This window comes from Chiroxiphia lanceolata, chromosome 6 (genome assembly GCF_009829145.1).
Source record: "Chiroxiphia lanceolata isolate bChiLan1 chromosome 6, bChiLan1.pri, whole genome shotgun sequence".
Classification (NCBI taxonomy): domain Eukaryota; kingdom Metazoa; phylum Chordata; class Aves; order Passeriformes; family Pipridae; genus Chiroxiphia; species Chiroxiphia lanceolata.
In genome coordinates this window covers 30,659,611-30,680,289 of record NC_045642.1, presented here as the reverse complement: position 1 = coordinate 30,680,289, position 20,679 = coordinate 30,659,611, and the positions used below count along the sequence as shown (strand labels likewise).

General features: G+C 42.1%; 1 protein-coding gene and 1 long non-coding RNA gene across 10 annotated transcripts in view; one reads left to right on the top strand and one right to left on the bottom strand.

The window, feature by feature from the left end:
- RAD51B (RAD51 paralog B) overlaps positions 1–20,679 on the top strand; it is a 426,980-nt gene that overhangs the window by 370,819 nt on the left and 35,482 nt on the right. For 5 of the 9 annotated variants that reach the window (XM_032691024.1, XM_032691025.1, XM_032691021.1 and 2 more), the window contains one exon: positions 12,727–12,936. The exons of 2 other annotated variants lie outside the window; for them this stretch is intronic. In XM_032691024.1, the coding sequence (XP_032546915.1) occupies positions 12,727–12,878 (152 nt within the window). In that variant the 3' untranslated portion in view covers positions 12,879–12,936. Of the gene's footprint in view, positions 1–12,726; positions 12,937–20,679 lie in introns of those variants that run through there. 2 more of the 9 variants (XR_004357586.1, XM_032691029.1) reach the window with 2 other exon arrangements.
- Positions 1,599–5,645, bottom strand: LOC116788301. Its single transcript, XR_004357590.1, has 3 exons — positions 5,448–5,645; positions 4,212–4,329; positions 1,599–2,626 (listed from the first exon to the last, which is right to left on the bottom strand). It is a non-coding gene; the product is annotated as an uncharacterized LOC116788301 (long non-coding RNA).

Below are 20,679 nucleotides of genomic sequence, written 5' to 3'. Positions count from 1 at the left end.
ATGTAAATGACAAACAGAAAAGTCTAAGGCAATGAATAAAAATTAAGCTGACGGAGCTGTGGAACTTATGAATCTCAGTACTTGCCAGCTCTCATTTTATATGGAGCAGAGCGCTCAGGGTAGCTTGAGTAAATAATTTAGAAAATGAAACAACAAAAATCAAAACCCACCATTATCAGAGCAGAAACCCAAAAAAGGCCAGGCTGTGTGCCCTCTCTGCGCCATTGTTCTACGTCCTTGCTACAGTCACTGGGCTGTCTGAACTGATGGGCTGGAATACAGGCAATCAGACAGACATCGCAGAGATGAAGGAGGGTGAAATGTAAATCCTTCTTCACACAACCCTCAGAATAAACGTTCTTTACTCTCAGCCATCATCAAAACTAAGTGTATTTTTCAGAAGCGTTTCCTGAAGATGCAGTGGAATTGCAGACTATATCTCAAGAGAGGGTCAAAAAGCAGAAATCTTCACTAAGAGTATCTCGAAAATCTGTGTAGAAATCTTTAAGTTGGCCTGAATGTGCTCAGGATCAGGCCCTTGAGGAAAGACGTCTCTATCAGCATTTGTTAGCTGCTCCCAATTTTAGATCCTCCCTGGCCTCCTTTCCTCCTTTACTTTGTAGGACTGCTTTTCATCCCACTCCTACTCTTCTTTGCAGTTGCCAGTTCATGTTTCTAATGTCAGCAGTTCTCAATCTTCTCAGATAACCCTATTGTTGTTTGTGCCTTGCTATGTGAGGGAAACAACCCATGCTTTCTGTTCCCTTGTAAAAAGTCACTGCTGCTCAAGCTCCAGCAAATCTAGGCCAGCCCCTGCTCTGCGCAGCCTCCACCCGAATCCAGCACTGCAAAAACTGGCAATGCCTCTGGTCTCAGGTGGGGAATAGCCACGGTCAGTGTTAGAAGCATGGGTTCTTTATTATTCGTCAAACTGGCCTTTATTTTTTCTTTCTAGTCTTAAAATTGTATTTTCTGATGTATGTTGTCTCTGGGAACCACTGAGAAGTAATGGACAGATTTGCAATAAAATATGTACAGCTAGGTCAGAGTGTTTTAAAATTAGTTTATATCAACTCTGAAATAATAGTGATGTCAGTCATTGAAAAACTTAAGAGAAGTACTTTATACTAGTACAAGCATTAGCAGTAATCACTAGTGTTAGGCCTCTTGGTTATCCTTGCAGATACTGCTGACTCTTCCATATCAAGAGAAAGAAAGATTCTTCCTCTAAACAGACTCACTAATTTACATGCTGTAAAATTGTCTTGTATTTGACTCAAAGAACTGACAAATAACCTTTGCATCCTGTTTCTTATTCCTTCATCTTTGCATGATGAAAGTTCCCCTTCCGAATTTCATTTTCCTCATGTATATTTATTTTAAATGCCCAAAATGAAAACAAATTTCTTTGCAGCTTTCTTCTATACATAAAAAATGTAGTTAACTACTTGGAAAAGAAGCAAGATCCCCATCTAAAATAATAATAATAATAATAATAATAATAATAATCATCATCATCATCATCATCATCATCATCATCATCATCATCATCATCATCTAATTTATCGTGGAGGGTGGCACCAAGACTGAGACTCTGTCAATGGCACAGAGAATAAAAAAGATTGATTTGAGAATATTGAAGACCAAAGCCTTTACCTTCATGCTACTCTTCCCTATAGCATTTTAGTGTATTTTAAGAAATGTTTAAGGATATTTTTAGCCTCATTCTCCAGTTTTGTAAGTGGAGTAAAGAAACGTCTCCCCTAATTTATTTTTTATTTCTTCTAGCCTAATCTAAAAGGTTTTAGCATTGTACCTTTCACAGGTGATCTGTAGCTTTTTAATGGGAGTGAAATTCCTGAAGCGTTTACATGCAGAGCAGCAGAACCTGATTGCCTTCATTTCAAGGCTTAGAAATAGACTTAAAGGGCAATGGTGCAGACGCCTCCACCCAAGCCAGGGCTCAGAAGGGGTAGGTACAAGTGAGTACAAAACTGTTTGCTTTCCCTTGCTTTACTGTGGGATACTCACAAACATTTAATTAAAGCTATTGTATGCATGCTTAACTTGGAGATATCTGTAGTTCCTTGAAGCCGTTACACAGGAGCGCCAGAGAAAATACAAGGGAGTCACTGAAGGAAAATACAAATGAATTAGAAAAGCATAGCAACCAAAGAATACATTTCCCATAATACAACAGTCAAAGGTCATGAGATCACAGATGCTCAGTTGCTCATGCATATCATCTATTCTCTCCACTTGCATGCTTGCTCCGAGAGGGCAAAGATTTAATGAGAATGTGGCTAGCTTTAGCAGTTCTCACCCTTCCTCACACCCTGCATCTCAAAGAGCATTGAAAGCCTCTTTGAAGTTGGAATAGACAGACATTGAACTGTCCCAGTGCACACATACAATCTGGGGTTTTCTCATCAGGTACAAAAATACAAGGTGACTGTTTTCTTCCGGCTGTCCTGGATGTGAACAAATTTGGCGAATCAAAGACATTGAATTGAGGAGTGGAAAGGAGTTTCTCCATTGCATCTGTCTTTTCAACCTGCAGTAGCCCTTCTCAGTCTCACCATTTCTATTAGTCGGTTCATTTTTCCCAGCTCCTTAAGAAGAAATCCTGTTCAGACAAAACAGCACACTATTTACAGGAAGCTTGGCAAGGTCAAAAAGTGACTGTAAAACTGATCTCTTTTTAAAACACATACAGGATCTACTCTGATGTAGATACTATTAGGACTCAGCAATCTCTGATTTGCTGTCTAGGCCTTGAAGGTGGTTTCAGAGTCAGATTTGTTAAACTTGGTGACATTGTAAGTGTTATCACTTGTCATTAGCAGAGCTACCTCAGTTGCTCCAAGTCCCACTTAATCTATGCAGCTCATTACCCACAGCTTCTGACCTACTTAGTCACTTCCTGTCTTTATTTTAACCTTAGAGCCTCTTTTCTGTGTTGGCCTGTGACTGCCATTTAATCTTAATCAAACTTCCTTGGACTTCCATTACTGTCAAGTACGGCTTCTCTGACCATAATGCCCACCCTTCTGAGTGTAAGAAAACTGATTTACAGCCAACAGTCTGCTGCTTCTCTTATGCTCTGTGTTCATCTTTGCTTTGTTTTTCTTCCTGTGTTAGTCACTCCTTCCCTCTTTTCTGATGCATTGCGCTATGCATTCTGTTTCCCTCAGTCTATCAGTGGCTGAGATGCTGCCCTGCACACCTTTACTGGAGAGATCTGTGCCCAGCTACCGTATGCAGATTCAGAAAAAGCTGAAGAAGAAATTGAGTTGGTCACAGGCTGCTACAGAAAGTCAGCTTGTTTAGTACACCCTTGCTTCTGACCAGAAATTATGACCTACTCTGTTCCTTTATGCCTTGCTTAAGAGCTATGTATGCAAAACACAGATGTTTAGTCTACACCTCCCCAACCTAGCATCTTCCCTGCTACTTCAGGGCAGTTGTTAACTGTACAGAACTGTGAGGTGGGTGCCAGCTTAAGAACTTTCCTAATTCTCACTGGTTCACTCATGCTGCAGTAATATGCCTTTGAAATAGACTTCTTCAGCCAGTTTCCCTCCACGACCAGAATCCAATTTAAAGATGTTAATCCAGTACCATGGTGACTTTTGTCTGACAGGGGCACTTCTGAGCTGGTGACGTCTGTTGTTTTTCAAGATTCTTTCACTAACACAGAGAAGTTCAAAGATGTGGCCCGATGCACTTTGAATGTCAGATACAAAACATTTGATGGCAGTGGCATCTCTGTGTAACACATAGGAGAGATTTGTTCAGTCTCCTCCCACATGTATTCTCTCTCCTGACTTTTTTCAGTATACCCAGTTCTGCTATTCTCTCTTCCTCCTAATTCTGTGCTCATCAGCTTTTGGGTTTTGTTGTTATTAACATATGGAGGTTATACGATCCATCACTGAGTGCAGCCTTGTTCTCTTAATAAGCAGAAAATACCATACATTTTGGAAGGAGGAATTAGCTACAGGCTGTTCTCATTAAGACTCTCCTTCAACTTAGCTTAAATTTATTTTTGAACTGCAGTCACTATGCATTGCAAGTTGAAAACAACCACTTGAGTGCTTTCCAGCAAGGCTTTGAAAGGCCCTGATACTAGGCATGGAGGAGAGATAAGCAGCACATTGAAGTTGTAGTATCACTTTAGTATCAAGGGCAAGGAGTGAATGGAAACATACCCTCCTTCTGGCACTGCCTGGCTCAGGACGAGGGGAGAGGAACAAACAGAGCAGCTTTGGTTCACAGGCACTGCGGGAGCCAGCAGCCTCTCAGCTGATGACAGATTAGACTCAGGGCCTGGTTAGTGGGAAGACTGTGATTAGACCTCAGCAACATCTGTCTCTAGCAGTAAAAGAATCACTGCTGTAGGCTGCTATTTTGTCAGCAAACTGTAATTATACCAGGAACCTCATTCCTGCTGTTTTTCTCAACAACTTAAGAGAAAAAAAAAATGTGGGTGAGAGTGCAGGGAAGCAGAAACTGTGAAAGGAGCAGGAAGGAGACACCTGTTTATTTTTGTTCAGCTCATTCCAATTATTTTCTCTCAGTTTCTTAGATGTATGAATCACAGTATGAATCACAGACTGGTTTTTACCAAAGGTCAATGCCAAGGTTTAGCTCTCTGAAGGTGTCCTGTCATTCATCTGAAGCTGATAGCACACATCCTCTCTGTGCACTTATGCCCCATGGCATCTTAGAGGAGTGTGGTGGTGCTTGCAGAAGGTGTCACATCAACCTTTCCCTGGCAGTGTCCCCTCTCTCCTTCCATGGGAGTGGCAGTACAGAGTGCCAGACACTGATCACAGCTGTTCTCAGGACATTCCCAGGAAGGTATGGCCTGGGCAGAAGTGTGGGGTATTAGAGACTGCTCATGGTGAATTTGAACCTTCCTCCCAAAGGCTCTGTCTAGACTAGGATTTAGGAATTTGAACTTCAAAAATGTTAGGTTGTATATAGTAACTCTCTGTTTTAAAAGATATAGAAAAGGCAGCATAAGTTTGAACTTGCAATAGCACCTGGTAAGTTTGGCCAAAATAACAACGTCAGAAAAGATCAGGATTTCTTTGCAAGATTTCTCTGCCAGAAAAAACTTTTTGTTTTTGCAGTTGTAACTACATAGAAGCCAGTTTGCCATTAGTGTTTTCTTTGCTCAGAATATAAGAAATAGATATTTCTCCTCCTCTCCTAGAATTAAAATCTAAGAGCAGAGTTTGCCAATATAGCTTTACCATCCAATACTTAAAATGTAGACAAAGTCAAAATTATTGAACTAGTCTACATACTTCTTTCTTAACTTTCCTCGGATCATTAATGTGACTGTTTAGTATACTTTGAAGGCAAGAGTGTCTTGTCTATGCTAAATAATTTTATATCAACACCATACTCGTCCAGAAGAAAGCAGAATTGTTCCTTACCAGCACGTCTGCCCTCCATCCCGCAGCACATCTGACAGCAGAGCCAGGGATGAAAGTGTGGCAGCAGGAACTCGACCCTTAGGTCTGAAGGCACAGGGACACTGCCTGTTGGCAAGCATAATTCTGTCTCCAGAGCCAAGTCTCTGCAGATACTGGTGGGAAAGACACACATCTGGAGTTGTCTAGAATTGGCATAAATTGCTGTGGACAAAGAGGAGAGAAAGGAAGAGTTAGAAGGAAAGTGGAAAGAATGCCTCTTGCACATTCCACTTTCTTTTCCATCTGCTTGTGTGATGTTGCTGTGAGCTATTAAACAGCTGCAGTACTCTGTCCCAGAAGGGACTGTGTTTCAGTAGAGATGGAGAATGATCTCTGCAGCTTAGCGCTTTGGGAGTCCCCTTGAATAGAAGGGGCAATAGGAGTAATGTTCCTCTGATTAACTATTATGCTAAATACATTTGGGAACCCAACATTTGTGGTAGTAGCCAAGATGCTGTTCTGGCTCCTCAGACCTGAAGCCCCTGACAGGCAGGGGGTACTGCTGGGTGCTTCTGACTCACCTTTGTCAAAGTAGGTGAGTCCCCTCTTGTCTTTCGCCTTCCAAGCAGAACCTCCCAACTCTCCTGAACTGGTTCCAAAATTCAAGGAGAGCAGATTACTCAAGCAAAAGGTGTTTGCAGACTTTGAGACTTTGCAGCTTGGGGAGATAAGGATAGTGAGGGAGGACCAGGAGAAAGCAGAGTAGGTGTACAGTGACTGCGAAGGCCTGTGCAGAAGAGCATTTTTTTTGCATCCATTCAGACGCTCAGCAATTTCCTGCATTTTTCCTGCAATCAGCATGCTCCACCTGCTTTTACTTAACCATTTCCTGTTTATGGCTTCCAAAAACTTTCTGGTGAAGTCACTAATCTGTCATAAGATCAATATTTATAGTCCCTTTTGGGCAAGCTTCACTCACTTTTTTTCTCTCTTCTCAGTACACAGACCTTTCAGACTAAGGAGCTGTGTGCTGTGTGCACATGTCTGCATGCATGTGTGTGTGAATGCAGTCAATAGTTGTGTCAGGAAACTATGTGCTTCCTCAACATATACCCTTTTTTAGTTCTAATGCTTGCTGCTTTTTGCAAATTTGAGCAAAGAAACAAGCAGTAGCACTGAGGGCTGGGGCCCCTTTCTGTAGAACAGAGGGCTCCAGATATTTAGAGGAAGTATTCTTCTCATTACTTTCAAGCATCTAAGAGCTCTTCCACAAATGAAGAATTTGTTCTCTGGATAGCTTGCCCAAGCTTCAAATTATTTCCTAGCTTTGAAAACAGTGAGGCAATTTCTTCTAGTCTGCTGTTCAGATTCTCAGATGTGAAAGGCAAAGTGTGAGGAGCAGGAAGGATCAACCAAAGGAAAATAAATCTCTTCCTTACAGTGTAGATGGCTCCCACAAGTCCCCATCACACACTTAGTCACATGTCCTGTAGGAATCACTGGAAAAGCCTGCATACTTCAAGTCTGCTCTCCTTAGCCATCCTATAGATAACACTACAGCTGCCACTAAAATAAAATTTATTTGTCACTGCTTTTTCTGTTTTTATTTCTCTTCTGGAGCAGTGAAAATAGATTCTTAAGTGTCCTCTCCGATTCTCATGCTCTTGCACAGTGCTGCAATGTTTGGGTTGTGGTGAACACTGCAGGGGAATGTTCCCTTCTTAAAATAAATCATGGAAACATTTCTGTTGGAATCAGGGCTTGTAGGAGTTTATTTTTGTTTAATAAGAAGAATGTCGGGCCAACTCTGGTCTGACACTATATCCCTTTAAAGGGAACAGGCTTCTGATGCAAGTCAGCATATATATATTGACGTGTGTGTGTGTGTGTGTGTATGCACACACTAGTATACATACCATTTACACTGGTATAACTGAGCACTGAAATAATCCTATAAGAACGCTGGACGTACTGGTCCTTTCAGCACACAGATCTGCAAATTCCTTAACTATCTCTACTCATGTTAGTGTACATCAGGTTGCTTACTCTGCTGACTTAGGCGTGGAAGGGGTAGGTCTGTAAGCACGCACTGGCACTGCTGCTGAGCTGTTTCACCCTTTGGTAATGAGGTTGATGGGCTCACACTCTCAGATGTTTCTGAATATTTTAACAAAAACACTAAACCCACACTTCCCGTTTTAACTGTAACATAAACATGCACAGGTAGCACTTCTGTATGGGGTAGGAGGTATGGTCTGGGCATCACTGATGTCCGGGCAGCTGTCTGCTGTCAGCATAGCACAACTCCACTGGGATCAGAGCTTGCTGAAGTATCCTTCAAGCTGTCTATGAGCAGCTTTTGAACTTTCATCAGGAAAAGGAAGCAGTTGTTTTCTACACAGAAGTGTCTTTCAGATTGGTGCAAGTATGTAAAATGATTACTTTGGTTCCCATCCAGCCCAATTCATTCAATATTTTTTGTCAGGGTACTTGTCATCAGTGGCATTTGCCCAGGGTGAGTCACACCTACCCAGGCAATGATCTGAGAGAGCCCTCAAATCTTTCTCATTTTCATTTTACAGGGTACAGCCCTGGTAAATTCATGACTGTATTGGACCACACAGCACTTTATAGAGCAGCTCCTTTTCTTCTAACCAGATTTCAGCCTAAGAGGCAACTACTTCCAAAAAAAGATTCTCTGGTTCAGTGCCTGTCTTTGTTTTCCGAATGTTTTTCACCACTCTGCTTTCTGGTTACACTGCAAATTTAGGTCCACTCAAGGTATTTTTGCCTCCCCCCTCCACCCCAAAAATGAAGGAAAGCTGAACTGTATGAAAAATGTAGTGAGAACCGAGACCCTCAAGGAAAATGACAAGAGGTGTAGAGGACCTTGCAAGACACTTTCCAGGAAATGGGTGGAAGGTTCATCACATGAGTCACTGAAACCTTAGATGACTAAATTCTTGAGGAATAAACTGTCAGGAATATGATACTGGTCAGGACAGTGCAGGGGGAGAAGAAAACTTCTTAAATAGCTGTTGTTTGGTTTTTTGTCCATGATTCATTCCTGAGGAAATTGCTGCATCTCTGGCCAGGAACAGGGCAGCATGCAGGCAATGCCAACCCTCCTCTGCAGAGGCAGCAGGCAAAGCGGGCTGGGGTGCACAGCCCTGCTGCTCCAGGCACAGCACTCCTGCCCAAGGGGCTGAGAGGGGATCAGGAGCACTCCATGGCTGTCCTGCCCAAGTGAATAGAGTAAGAGAGGATCACTAGTGCTCATATACCAACTGAATCAATTAACGTCATACTTTTGTATACTAGCAGGTATGAAACCAAGAAGAAATGAAGGTTTTAAAACTCTAATTCTAGCTTCTTTCAAAAAGTTTTCTTGCTCTACCTGCTCCAACCAGTTAACCAAGTTCTAGCAATAAAACTGGCCCAAAGTTCTGAATTTGAGTTTCAGAGAAGGTAATACGATTTTAAGCTAGTAACAGCAGAAGCAGTCAGACACCCTCCACAGCTACCTGCAGAGGAGCTGAACCAGCATTAGCAGCAGTGGGAAATGTTTGCAGTAATATCTTGAGTGTGAAGAAACCCCAGTGTTCCAGCATGCCACTGCCAGTTCCCATTTTGAGAAGTTTGACCCAAGCATTTACCATTTCAGCATCAGTTCTGTGTCTCATAATGCTGTTTACGTAATGATTGCTCATTTGGTTCCCATTAAAATCATGGCATTTCTTCTGCAAACCACTGCTCGTAAAAATCTAGCCACCCAGTTTCTCTTTAGATTGTAATACAGGAAATAAATAGTAGGATGCACACTGTAATTCTCAGAGAATGGGGGGCTTTTTTTCCCCTGTTGGACATATAAAGTTCAGACATTAGAAGTACGAATGTGAAAGATCTGTTAAGGATTGGTGAATCCATCTCCTGCAAAAACAGTGTAGCTACTCCCTGGCAGATGTTCCTCAGGTATTATATTGATAAAAAGAGAGTCTACAGCTCTCCATAGTCAAAGCATCAAGAATCCTCTTAAAATTGGAGAAATGGTAAGTGAAGTTCTCTCAGGCCATCCCAGTGCTGCTATACTTTGAGGCAGTGCAGAATGACTCCTTGTATTATATATACCAGCACTTTGAAGAACTCAGTTTCAAATGTCTCAAACAATGGGGGTTTCACGGCTTCCTGTGGGAGCCTGCTCTGCAGCCTAACTCATTTTACCATCTGGAGCATTTTCCTGAGTGTCTGCTCACTTAAAACTTTCTTTTAATTGTATACTCACTATTTCTTTTTAAAGGTGACTTATCAAAAGTTATCAAAAGTTTCTGTTGTGTGAAATTCGCGTAATGTCATGCTTTTTTTAATTTTTTATGAGGATCAAGAAAACCCTGAAAGATTGATGGCTTCTTCTCTTTGCTTTTTCTTCCTCAGAAATAATTATAAGTAATTAATAATGTATTACTGCTTTTCTAGCTATTCATCTCAACGATTTACAAGGAAGGTCAGCATTGTTGTACTCTTTTTACAGATGGGAAAAATTGAAGCACAGGGCAGGAAACAACTTGCCCAAGATCATTCAATGAGTCTATGGCAAGACTTGGATTTTTAAGCAGGTCTCCACAGTACTGCCCTACTTTTTTTCTACTCTTTTTTTTTTTTTTTTTTTTTGGCCCAGTCTCATTCCCTTTGGCTTTGTTGGAGTACCTAGGAAGGACAAATTTTCCATGAACTTTATTCAGAATTGTAATATTGTAACTGAAAGGTCAGCTTGTTGAATATTTAACAGCTGCTATCTTTCCAGTGTGTTGGTCAAGCATCCTAATTAAGTAGTGATAAATAAAACCAACAAAGCATTTTAACAGACTGATTCAGTCCCTAGGGCCTCCAAGCTGAATTTCCTTCAGCTAGCCTGTGTTTTCCAAGTTGCAGATTGTCCAGCTTGAACACAGTATATATCAAGCACACTTTATCAGTGTACTGCAGGGAGATTTCCTTCCTTCTCAATGCCACCATGCTTACTTCACATGTTGTATTTCCCTTAGCTGTGGGTTTTGGTAAGCGCGTTTCTCAGAATCTGGGTAGTTGCTGAATTATAAATCTTCCAATTTGGAATAATAACACCAGAATGTGTACAGCACGATATACTGGGTAGGGAGCTGAGCCCTGAGCAGGCTTACCTGGATATCAGAAGCAGTCTGCCTTAGCAGCACAGAGCTCTCCTTGAGTTTCTAGCAGACAGGGTGTTTCTCCTACCTGCCTGTCCAGCCTGTCATTTCAGTGACTATCTTTAGTGGGACAGGATATGCTTAAGCACATGGTAAGACAAGTGTTGTTCCTCACCTCCACGTGGAAAGGTGAAGGCAGCCACATCTGTGTGCTCACAGTCTGGTCTGTAGGGGACTTGTAACTGCCTTACATTGATCAGAGACTAAACTGATAGTGCCCATCACATGCAAGGTGTAGCACTCTGTATGGATTGAGAAATGAGAAATTAGTGCTGTGGGTAGGCCAGAGTTATATCTGAGGGGATAGCACACAGATCTTCTTGGCTTCCGACCATTCGCAAAGTATGCCAGAAGTGAAGAAGTCCTTACCCTCTGAGTTATTCCCCTACTGCTTTTTCAAGCCTCCTTCATTCCAGGCATCATCCAACCAGCATCTGAGGATTTACCAAAAGCTACAGAACTGCTTTTAGGTCACTAAGTACATTGTCTTTGCTTTCAAATTGAGTTTGAGAAATTACCAGCAGTGTCAAGCTTATGTCTCCTGGCCATGTGAATAGAGGAAGCTAAGAAGTAACAGTAGATTACATAAAGCAGGGAAATCCCCCTCAAACTTCTCCCAGACTACCTGGAACTAAAGCTGATTTGCATACATACAGTACAAATAACTTTGCAATGGCTTCTAGCCCCTTGAAGGGGTTACATGTGTTCATCTGTAATCCCTGAGGCCAGTTCCACCAGTTGAATCAGTCAGAGAAGACAAAAAGATTGAATCACAGCTTGTATAGAAATCTAAGCGGTTTTATATAGCATCAACCAACTTCACATGAGGATACAACTGGGTAATGCTATTCCACACAAAATCAATGGGAACTGTTCAATACCTGTTAGTGACTAGTAGTTATTCTAGAAAAACAGTACAGAAAAAAACCACCAACCTATGTTATGCTTTTTAATTTGTGAGAATGGGTGGGTACTAGTATCATACTTCCACTAAAAGTGCAACTAAACTTCCTATATAAACCCTGTTTGGTGGAAAATGGACCTCACTGTAAACCAGAAAAAAGCTATAGTACTCTTGTAGTTGAAAACTATGGTCAGCTGCTTTACAAAATCTGAGACTCATTTGGCCAGGAATTCCTGGGTGATTCTGTTCAAAAAGCAGTGGTGTTAAACAGACTTCCAGAATTCCTGTGATTTTTTTAAACATCATGGTTTAACAGAAACAAGCAAGTGAGCAGAGGAGGACTGAGACACATCTTCCTTTGACAACTTATGTAGTAAACCTTGTGTTTCTTTTACAGTATCACCTCTGTTAATATTAATAACATCATGGCCTGTTGCCATGAAATACCCTGCTTTTCACTCTCCTTCTTTCAGCTTTATTGACTTTCTTCAAAGCTTTGTTACAGAACAATAGGAATCAGCCAGGTATGAACTGGCTGTTCTGCAGAGAACCCCTCAGGTACCTGAGGGGTCTGTGTGCTACAATGGAGCTTGTCTCACTGGGTCATCTGTAGAGACTGAAAAATAAGTACATATTTGAATAGGCCTGGGATGCCTCGCAATGCAGTTAATAGCAGCAAACATGAGGACATGACGTGATCTGACTGATGATTAGTAGCTTGGATATTTTGCTCCTGATAACTGTGTGTGTTCCTTCAGTTTGTGTTCCTTTCATCAACTTGCAGGTGGATCAGGAAGGCTTTCACTTTGGTTTTTTATTATTTCCTCTCACAAACAACAGTCCATTTATTACATATAGTGTCTAATCACAGTAATATAATAATATCTTGTATTCACATATAGAGCTTCATCCCAAAGCACTCAGCCTGACATGGACATGGGACTAAGATTAGAAGAGGAGCAGCTCATACTGGTTAGGAAGCAGGCTTTGCTTTCAGCCTAGTTATTAATAAAGCATAAGGAGTGGAGCCATAATATTTCCTCTGAATCCAAAGAAATTTGCTATTACTTGTAAAATATATTGGTATAAGCTGTGCACTGTTTAACTCTAGAAAATGTATTTGAACTGTAAATATTGGGGTTGAGGTGTCTGTCTTTATTGTGTGTTTCAGACAGAAAGGATCAAACAAATTTAATTTGGGAAGGAACCAATCCTGCCCTGCAGCCCATACGAGTGAGGAACACTGCCTTGAAAGATACTTTACTTAGTGCTACTTTACCTAGCACTACTGGAGAGACTTCAAGCAATACATCCAATCTATAGAAAGACCAATGGAAACTCCCCAAAGAAAAGAATAAATGACGACATTGTTTTTCAAAAATCTGTTGAAGCATTCTTCTTCTTTTATCTCTTTGAAGACTAACTTTAAAACCAAATACTGTTCTTTGTATGTATGGGGCCGCACTTTACTCTGAACTTATGAAAAACCTGTATTTTGTTCAAGTTGATTTAAGTGACTTAATAATAAAAGCCTCTGAACAACACACATGCTACTGAAGAAGGATAGACCACGCGTCCCTTCCTAATTCACCTCGTCAATTTGGAGAAACCAGTAGTTAAGCACATGAGTGTCCACAGCTCATAAGATAGTGAAATGTACATTTCTTTTCTTTAAGAGAATGATAAACCCCCTCATTGGTGTGATTAAGAAACGGTAGCACAGAGAGCACTTATTCCTGTAACTCACTTGAAAATCACCTGAGATGATGAAAGAGTTGCTAATAGCTGGGCTCTGACAGTTCAGAATGGAAGGAGAACAGGTAGCAATCTGAATGGTAGGAAGATCACTGTGTATTACAGCTGCTTACCTTCCTCTGTCTTCAAAGCACTTTTAAAGTATTCACTCCATGACTGCAAACCACAGAACTATTTACTCACTTTACAGACTTAGAGAAAGTATGAGTTGCTCAAGGCCATTGAAGGCATCACTGGCTGTACTGTGATCAGGATCAGGCTGTTCCCAGCTCTCAAGCCTAAGGAAAAGCCATGGGTTCAGTTAGTGCCAACTGCCAATGCACAAGCGCCATTGGCCCGAGAGGTTGGTTCTGTCCTCTGCTGTCACAGGGAAAGCCTCCCTGAGCAACTGCTTGAAAAGCAGAGTAACGTGTACAGAATGAAATAATACCTGTGCTTGTGTACAGTTGCATGGATTATTTCAATAGTTAATAGCCATCCCCCCTGCCAGGATGTCTGTTGAGTTCACTTAGTCCATGACTGTGAGTTCTATCCATCCTAGATGTGTTCCAGGTCAGGAAAACTGGTGTGCTGTTGGTGCACCAGGAGCTCATGACTGATGTATTTGAAGCAGTCCATCCTCACTGTCGGTGGTAGTTATGACATACAGTAGCAATGTCATTCAGCAACCAATATTACTTATGCAATTAAACATTAGACTGTTCTCACCCAAAAATCAAATCCCCTTGAGATACGCATCATGTTTCTCTGTTCCTCTGCATCACCCACCAAGTGCACCCAGGTCCTTGAGCAAAAACAATCCCACAGAATGGTTTGTCTTTGCTTGAGGCAGGACTAATCTCAGCTGTCTAATCTAACACATTTCTCATATGCATCACAGGGACTTTATCCCCTTTTATGATACATAGAGGTTCTGACTGGGCAGAGCCAGTTCAGTTGGTAGAGCCTCAGGTGTTTACTAACCATTGGTAGAGCCTCAGGTGTTAACTAACCAGGTGGCTTTTCCTAAATCCCAATGTTTGAAGGTCTCATTGCTTTCAATGTGGTTTCCAACAGTCCATTGGACCGTTCAACTTTCCCAGAGGCTGGTACATGATAGGGAATGTGATATACCCACTCAACACCATGCTCTCTGGCACAACATGCCTGCAAACCACAGAACTACTTCCTTACCTTACAGGCTTTTGCTGTTTGCTCAGCAGTCTTTGGGTGATGAGAGAGTTCCTGGGGAGCACATGGCCCCTGTTAAAAAGTACTGCACAGCCTTACTGTGGCACTGCAAGAGACATGGAAGCTGATGTTGCATCACCCCCAGCCACCAAGCAGGATGGCATGGAGACAGCATATCTGCAGCTATCTACTTACACACCTGCTCATGCAGCTTTGGGCTCTCCTTTAACAAGGAAGTTTCCATCACAACAAGGAAGCTACTCCATTTCAATAAGCTACTTTTAAAAGCTAATACATTTCACCTCGGGGAAGAGCAATTTTCCAGCTTCAGTGTTACCAGTTTTGGGTTTTGAAGAAACCTTTGTAACATGTAATTTTAATTTTATTTTAACTAAGATTTAGATTTTCCTGAGGGTGTTGCACTACTGGCCACTCGAACCCTGCTGAACTTGCTTGTAGCCATTTTATCTGGGTATCTTGTAAATATTTGGTAGAACACTCAGACAGAGAAGTGTTTTTGCTCTTACAGTCACATGCCTGGTTCCAGGACCTTTTGGAAGCACAAAAGACTGAAAGCAGGGAAAATTCCACTGAGATGCATTAAAGTCTCCAGGGAGTAACTGCACTGTTTAGACTGAAATTTCTCACTGCTGACTCTCCCTATTTAAAAAAAAAAAAAAAAAACCACATTAAAAGTTAGAGGGGGAAAGCTGGTGGGTTTCATTGTTATAAACACCAAAATGCAAGCACTGTTTTCACTCATTTCTCTTATGTTGCTGAACCATTGGCAGTTGGAGAGGGAGATAATGCTCTCTGCACTACCTGGGAAATTTCCATCCAATTTCTAAAATGTTTTACAAACATTAGTGAATTAAAGTTTAATCCCCTTCTCATCCCTGTGAAGCAAGTACAGTTTAAAGACAGGGCTAATGAGACTAAAATAGTTGTGCCTTGCTGAAGTCACATGGGCAGCGTGGTAAGAGGACTTGGGTCTTTGAGTCCCAGCTTTCTAGCTTATACCGCAGAAAACACACATTCCCTCCCTTTTCCAGGCTTGCTGTACTTCCCCTTCTGGGATATGGTGAAAACATGCTGGCATCACACCTTGAGACAACCTTTGTTTTCCCCCCTTGAAACAGAGAGATTGCTCACAACTGCTGTGCCATGGAATTAAAATGTTGAAAAATCAGAGAGGGATGTGAGGTGAGGGAAAAACAATCAAGTCACTGCTCTGTCTGCCTTGGGCATGCTCTCCTCCACTGCTGCCAGTGAAGTTGGTGTTCTGTCAGGAGCATCCTCAAACATTTTTTTACGTGCTTCCATATAATATTCAGGCAGGTCTATGGTAAAAATGCCATTATCAAAGAGAGAACTTGACTGACAAGAAAATTGGACAGATGAGCCAATAAGTCACTCCTGTATTGAATATATGTAATTTCATTATCCTTCTGCGTGTGACCTGCATTTCTTACTGCTTGTTATTATCAGAACCCTGTAACTACTGCTGCAGCCATCTCTTTCACTTCTTCAGAAAAGAGGGATAATCCATCAGCCAGTTCCTCTCCAGTGGTATGAGAGGTTTTCACTGGGGGGATTAATGGTCGGTTGAAGAAAGCTGTTCCCAACAGGACTGAGCCAAAACCAATGTGCATATGAGTCATGAAGTGGAAGAGAAGGAAACAAATCTATAAATTCAAAGTTTTTGAATTATTTCTTTTCCCTAGCTTCCTTTGTCCACACTGATCAATAGCCAGACATGCAAAAACTGGATATATATTGATGGTGACCAGTATAAGCAGAACTGAAAGCTTCTCCCACTGAGCAAACAAACCTGAAGTCAGTCAGCCCCCAAAACCAGATCAGTGTGTACCAGTTATTCCAGCCCTTGTAGGTGAGAGAAGCTGGGAGAAAAATCAGATACAGTGCAGCAGCCTCCTCTTGTCTCTCCTGTGACCCTATGGTTTACCTCAGCACTAAAGCCTTTGGCCTCTTCACACTATTACCTTCTGTGGTGAGGCCCCAGAACCAGTCCTTAGGTATGCTGCTTCTGTAACACCCATCCCTGCAGAGGATCTGGACTGACTGCAAATGCTGTGCACAGTGCTCATTTCATTCCTTGCTGAAAGGGAGCCAGGCCTGAGGTGGAACATGGCAAGCAGTTCGCCGCACCTGGCAACTCCACACAGCTGCTGAAAACAAGCGAGGAAGAAAGCAGTGTACAAATGCAGGGGAATTTTCACATAGGCAGGATGTAATTAGCAGAGCTGGAATTTGGCCAGGACACTGGGGTTAAAACACTGGCTTGCAGGTAACACAGTGGGATCTTTCATAATTCAAATGCTCAGGATCTCCCATTTCCATTTTACCTGGAAGATGTCAGAAGACAGTTCCCTATTTAATGTCTCTGGGCAGCTCTTGAACATCTGACACAAAGGAAGAAGTGTCTAAATGGTGCTGCACCTGCAGCGCTTCTCAGCCAGCAACTGCCCACTGTGAACAGAAGCTGAAAAGATCACATCCTGACAGGACTATGGCTGCATCGCTGTAAAACACACCTCAGCTGCCTCCATGCCTTGGGTTTTACTTCACCCCTAACTCTAATTACTCAGTTTTCAGGCTCCAAATCCCTACCAAACAGAAGGAGAAGATGATAAAATGAGGGCAGTCCCTCACACAAAAAACACAAAAGAGAGAATATTAATAAGAGCAGCATTACATGCTGCTTCAACCTTATTCTCTGCCATTTGAAATAGTACCAGATAGCAACTGGACAACAGAGAATTTAGATGAAGCACTTCCCCCCAGAGCAGATGAGTGAGCTTTTCCAACTGGCCTTGCTGGTGATAGAACGTTAAGAGCTTGTGCTGCCTCCTTCCTTCCAGCAGGGAAATCACGTTCAAGGCAGCAAAACATTTTTTTCCCCTTCATGATCTCACTTTCTGTATAAGCAATCTTTGTGTTTACTACGAGGATGTTGCATGTCCACAAAAGGTCGGGAAAGTCATTCATGAACCTCAAGTGTGCAAAATCTACACAATGTTTCTACCATGATGTGGCCCATACTCTGAAATAGAAATAATTGCAAATCTCTAGCCCCTCATCAGTCAGACCTGCAGATTATTTACAGTCAAAGAGCTGACTTCCTCCATGTGATGCAGTGCACGCAAGCAAAACAAGAAGTGTTCCTGCCATCCAAAAAAGTATAATCTCTGCATCAGTAAGTCATGAAAAAGGGACCCCTCCTATGCCTCTGAGGGGTCCCTGTAGCAGATTTTGGTTTATTTAGGGGTTTTTTTGTATGCCCAGGGTGATGTGCAAGTCCCCCTCTTTGTCAAGTGTTGCTTAATACAATCACCAGCCAAACTTGATGAGAGCAAAACTTACTCCGATGACAAAGTGAGCTAGGGAGAGTAAAGTATGGGCAGCTGCAGGCAACAGGAAATCCAGCACTAATAAATAAAATGTCTTATAGCCAGAAAGAGGAAATAAACAGCGGCAGCACAAATTGAGAGGACAGAAGAGAGGAACACAGCATAACTGTGGCATGGGAATCACTGCATTACAGTGAGCTTATTTTACAGAATGTTGTCCCAGTTTATTATGTGTTCAGACTGCAAAAAAAGTGGGGGAGTTGGGGGACTGTTCAAAGAGAGGGTCTCTATCAGAAGTTGTCAACAGCCACTGTAATTAAGGAAGCAGCCAGAACACACACAACTGGAGCCGCCGCCAAACTGAAATGAAAGCATTTTTTGTTTGCAGCCATAGCCCCAAAGGATAATAAAAGATGGTTCTACCCTGCCAAGCGAAGAGCTGCAGGGTCACCGTTTCTAGATGGCCCTGCTCCCATCTTTCCAAGATTACACATCGTGGGGAGGCAGCAACTCACACTTCCTAAGTGCACTTTTGAAGCCCATGCCTGCACACCCCATCTGAACTGCAGCCACCTGGGGAGGCCAGCCATGGGACAGGTGAGTCCCAAACCACCGTGGTTACAATAGATGTGGAACCACCTGAGCTCTGCCCCTAGCCGACAGGTTGTTCTGGCACTGCTTGGTTCAGATTGCTGAAGCAGCAATCCTGAATTTTTCCCCCTTGCACTTGACTGTGGCTTGTGCCACGGCCACACAGCATTGCCACCACCAGTGGGAGCTGCCGCATTCAGAAGAGCTGCACCCCGCTTTCCTGTTGAAGGCGGCTGCATTTAGGAGGCTCCCTGATGTCTTGACAAGGATCTTTGTCCATGTGGCAGCAGGTGCTTTGGAGCAGCAGGTGGGTTGGCAGAGCCGAGAAGGTTGGCATGGACCTTCTCAGGCCATGGGACAGTATCATGACACTTTCACTGGTGGCTGTAGAAACTGGTGTGCAGGTTCAGCGAAGGGAAAGAAGTCATTCAGAAGTTGCATGCATATTTCTGAATTCATTCATTGAGTGGCATTTGCCTTTCATCCTCCCCCTTGAGCCTTCTGTGCATTGCTGGCATTCTCTCCCAATCCCATATAATAATTCCCAGGACTCCACAAGCCACTGCCAGCCAATGGAGCCCATAGTCACTGGACTGCAAGCCTGGTCACATGAAAAGTTACATGCAAAGGTTTAACTCTTTCTCCTGACCCCAGCCCCTGTTCCTGTGAATCCCCTGCAGTGTTTTCCTAATCAGGTGCCAGGGAAGCTTTGCACCGGGCAGGGTGCTAAGAAGGTGACTATTTAGCTGCAGTATTTCCAGAGTCTTTGAGCTCCCTCCTAAGCTGTAAATAAAAGCAGTGGAGCCAGGTTTATGTCTGACAAGGCTGCCATTTAGACCTGAAGCAAAAAAAGAACTTTCCAACCAAAGGCATATTGCGGTTGCCTCGCTTTCTCTAGCCCAGCTTCCATACTAACGGTGAATTGCTTCATCAGGGTATGGAAATCACTTCCCAAAGCCCATATACAGGATACACAGCTATGGTACAGTATAATTTTAACCTTCACTGAATATTGACAATATGTCTATTACTAGGAAGTCAAAAAGAAAATACAGTCCTTTCCCTAAAGCCTTCCATTACCAAATTCTAGATGACAGTGCAGGTATTTACTACATCACACAAACTATGAAAGGGATGACATGTTTTCTTTTGCATCCCTCCTACCTGTGAGACATCAGAGAAAAAACATGCTTTTGGAGAATCTCAAATGGAAGTGATCTTTTATTAAATGTAGATGAAAACCAGAAATATTCAAGGGCTGTTTCTGATATATCAGCAGTTACAGTTGTTTCCTTGCTATCACTGTTATGTGAGGGAATGCAGGTATCTCCTGCAGAAAGAGTTCTTGTTCTCCACCTGATGTTTTCACATAGGATTTCACACATGATGGTATATGATTCATAACTTGCAGCTCAGCTTTGGGAAGCATGGGAATTGTGTCTGGCGGTCAGAGTTCAGTGTTCATTTCATCTGGGTTTCATACAGCCCACAGAAAGACGAGCCAATTGCACCTTTGAGCCAAACAGCTGGATAATCAAACTGAGTGTTTGGTTTCAGTCTTGGGTTTGGGGTTTTGTTTTTTTTTTGAGAGGTGAGGGGTCCAACTGGTTATGAACTCCAACCTATACTTACATTTTTATGGCTTTAAGTGAAAAGACCATGGCAAAGTTGCTGTCTATTTATATTGGTCTGACTTAAGCTCCGTCATTACCAACATAACTTTCAAAAACAAACAAAAAACCCCCCAAATCAACATATTTTTCAAATTCTCTGCTTTTCTCATGCATGCAAAAGTGTAAGCCTGTTCTGCTTGACTAACTGGCTGTTTGATTATTGCTTTACATTATGTTACATTCTTTAATTCTTAACTGTAAGCTGCCAAAATCATAAAATCTGAGTTCTAATCTCACAGTTACTCAAATGTAACTACTGAAAAATTACTTGTCTAACTCTTTAGTATATATGTCATTTAACAAGCTTTGCTTAAATTGTATATTCCCAACTCAATACAAACAGGAGTTGAGAAATACTGTTTCTCCCAGATGAGAGCATAATATAGGAGTTACTTTTCTCACTGAAAAGCATTAGCAAAATAGATGCATAAATACTGGGGTTTAATCAGCCAGTGCTCTCTGTTTACTTAAAGGAAAAACTTATTTAAACCTTCAGGAGAGATTCAAGCTACCATTGAGAATGGAGACAGACCTGAGCACCCAAATGGTAATATGTGTGTAGAA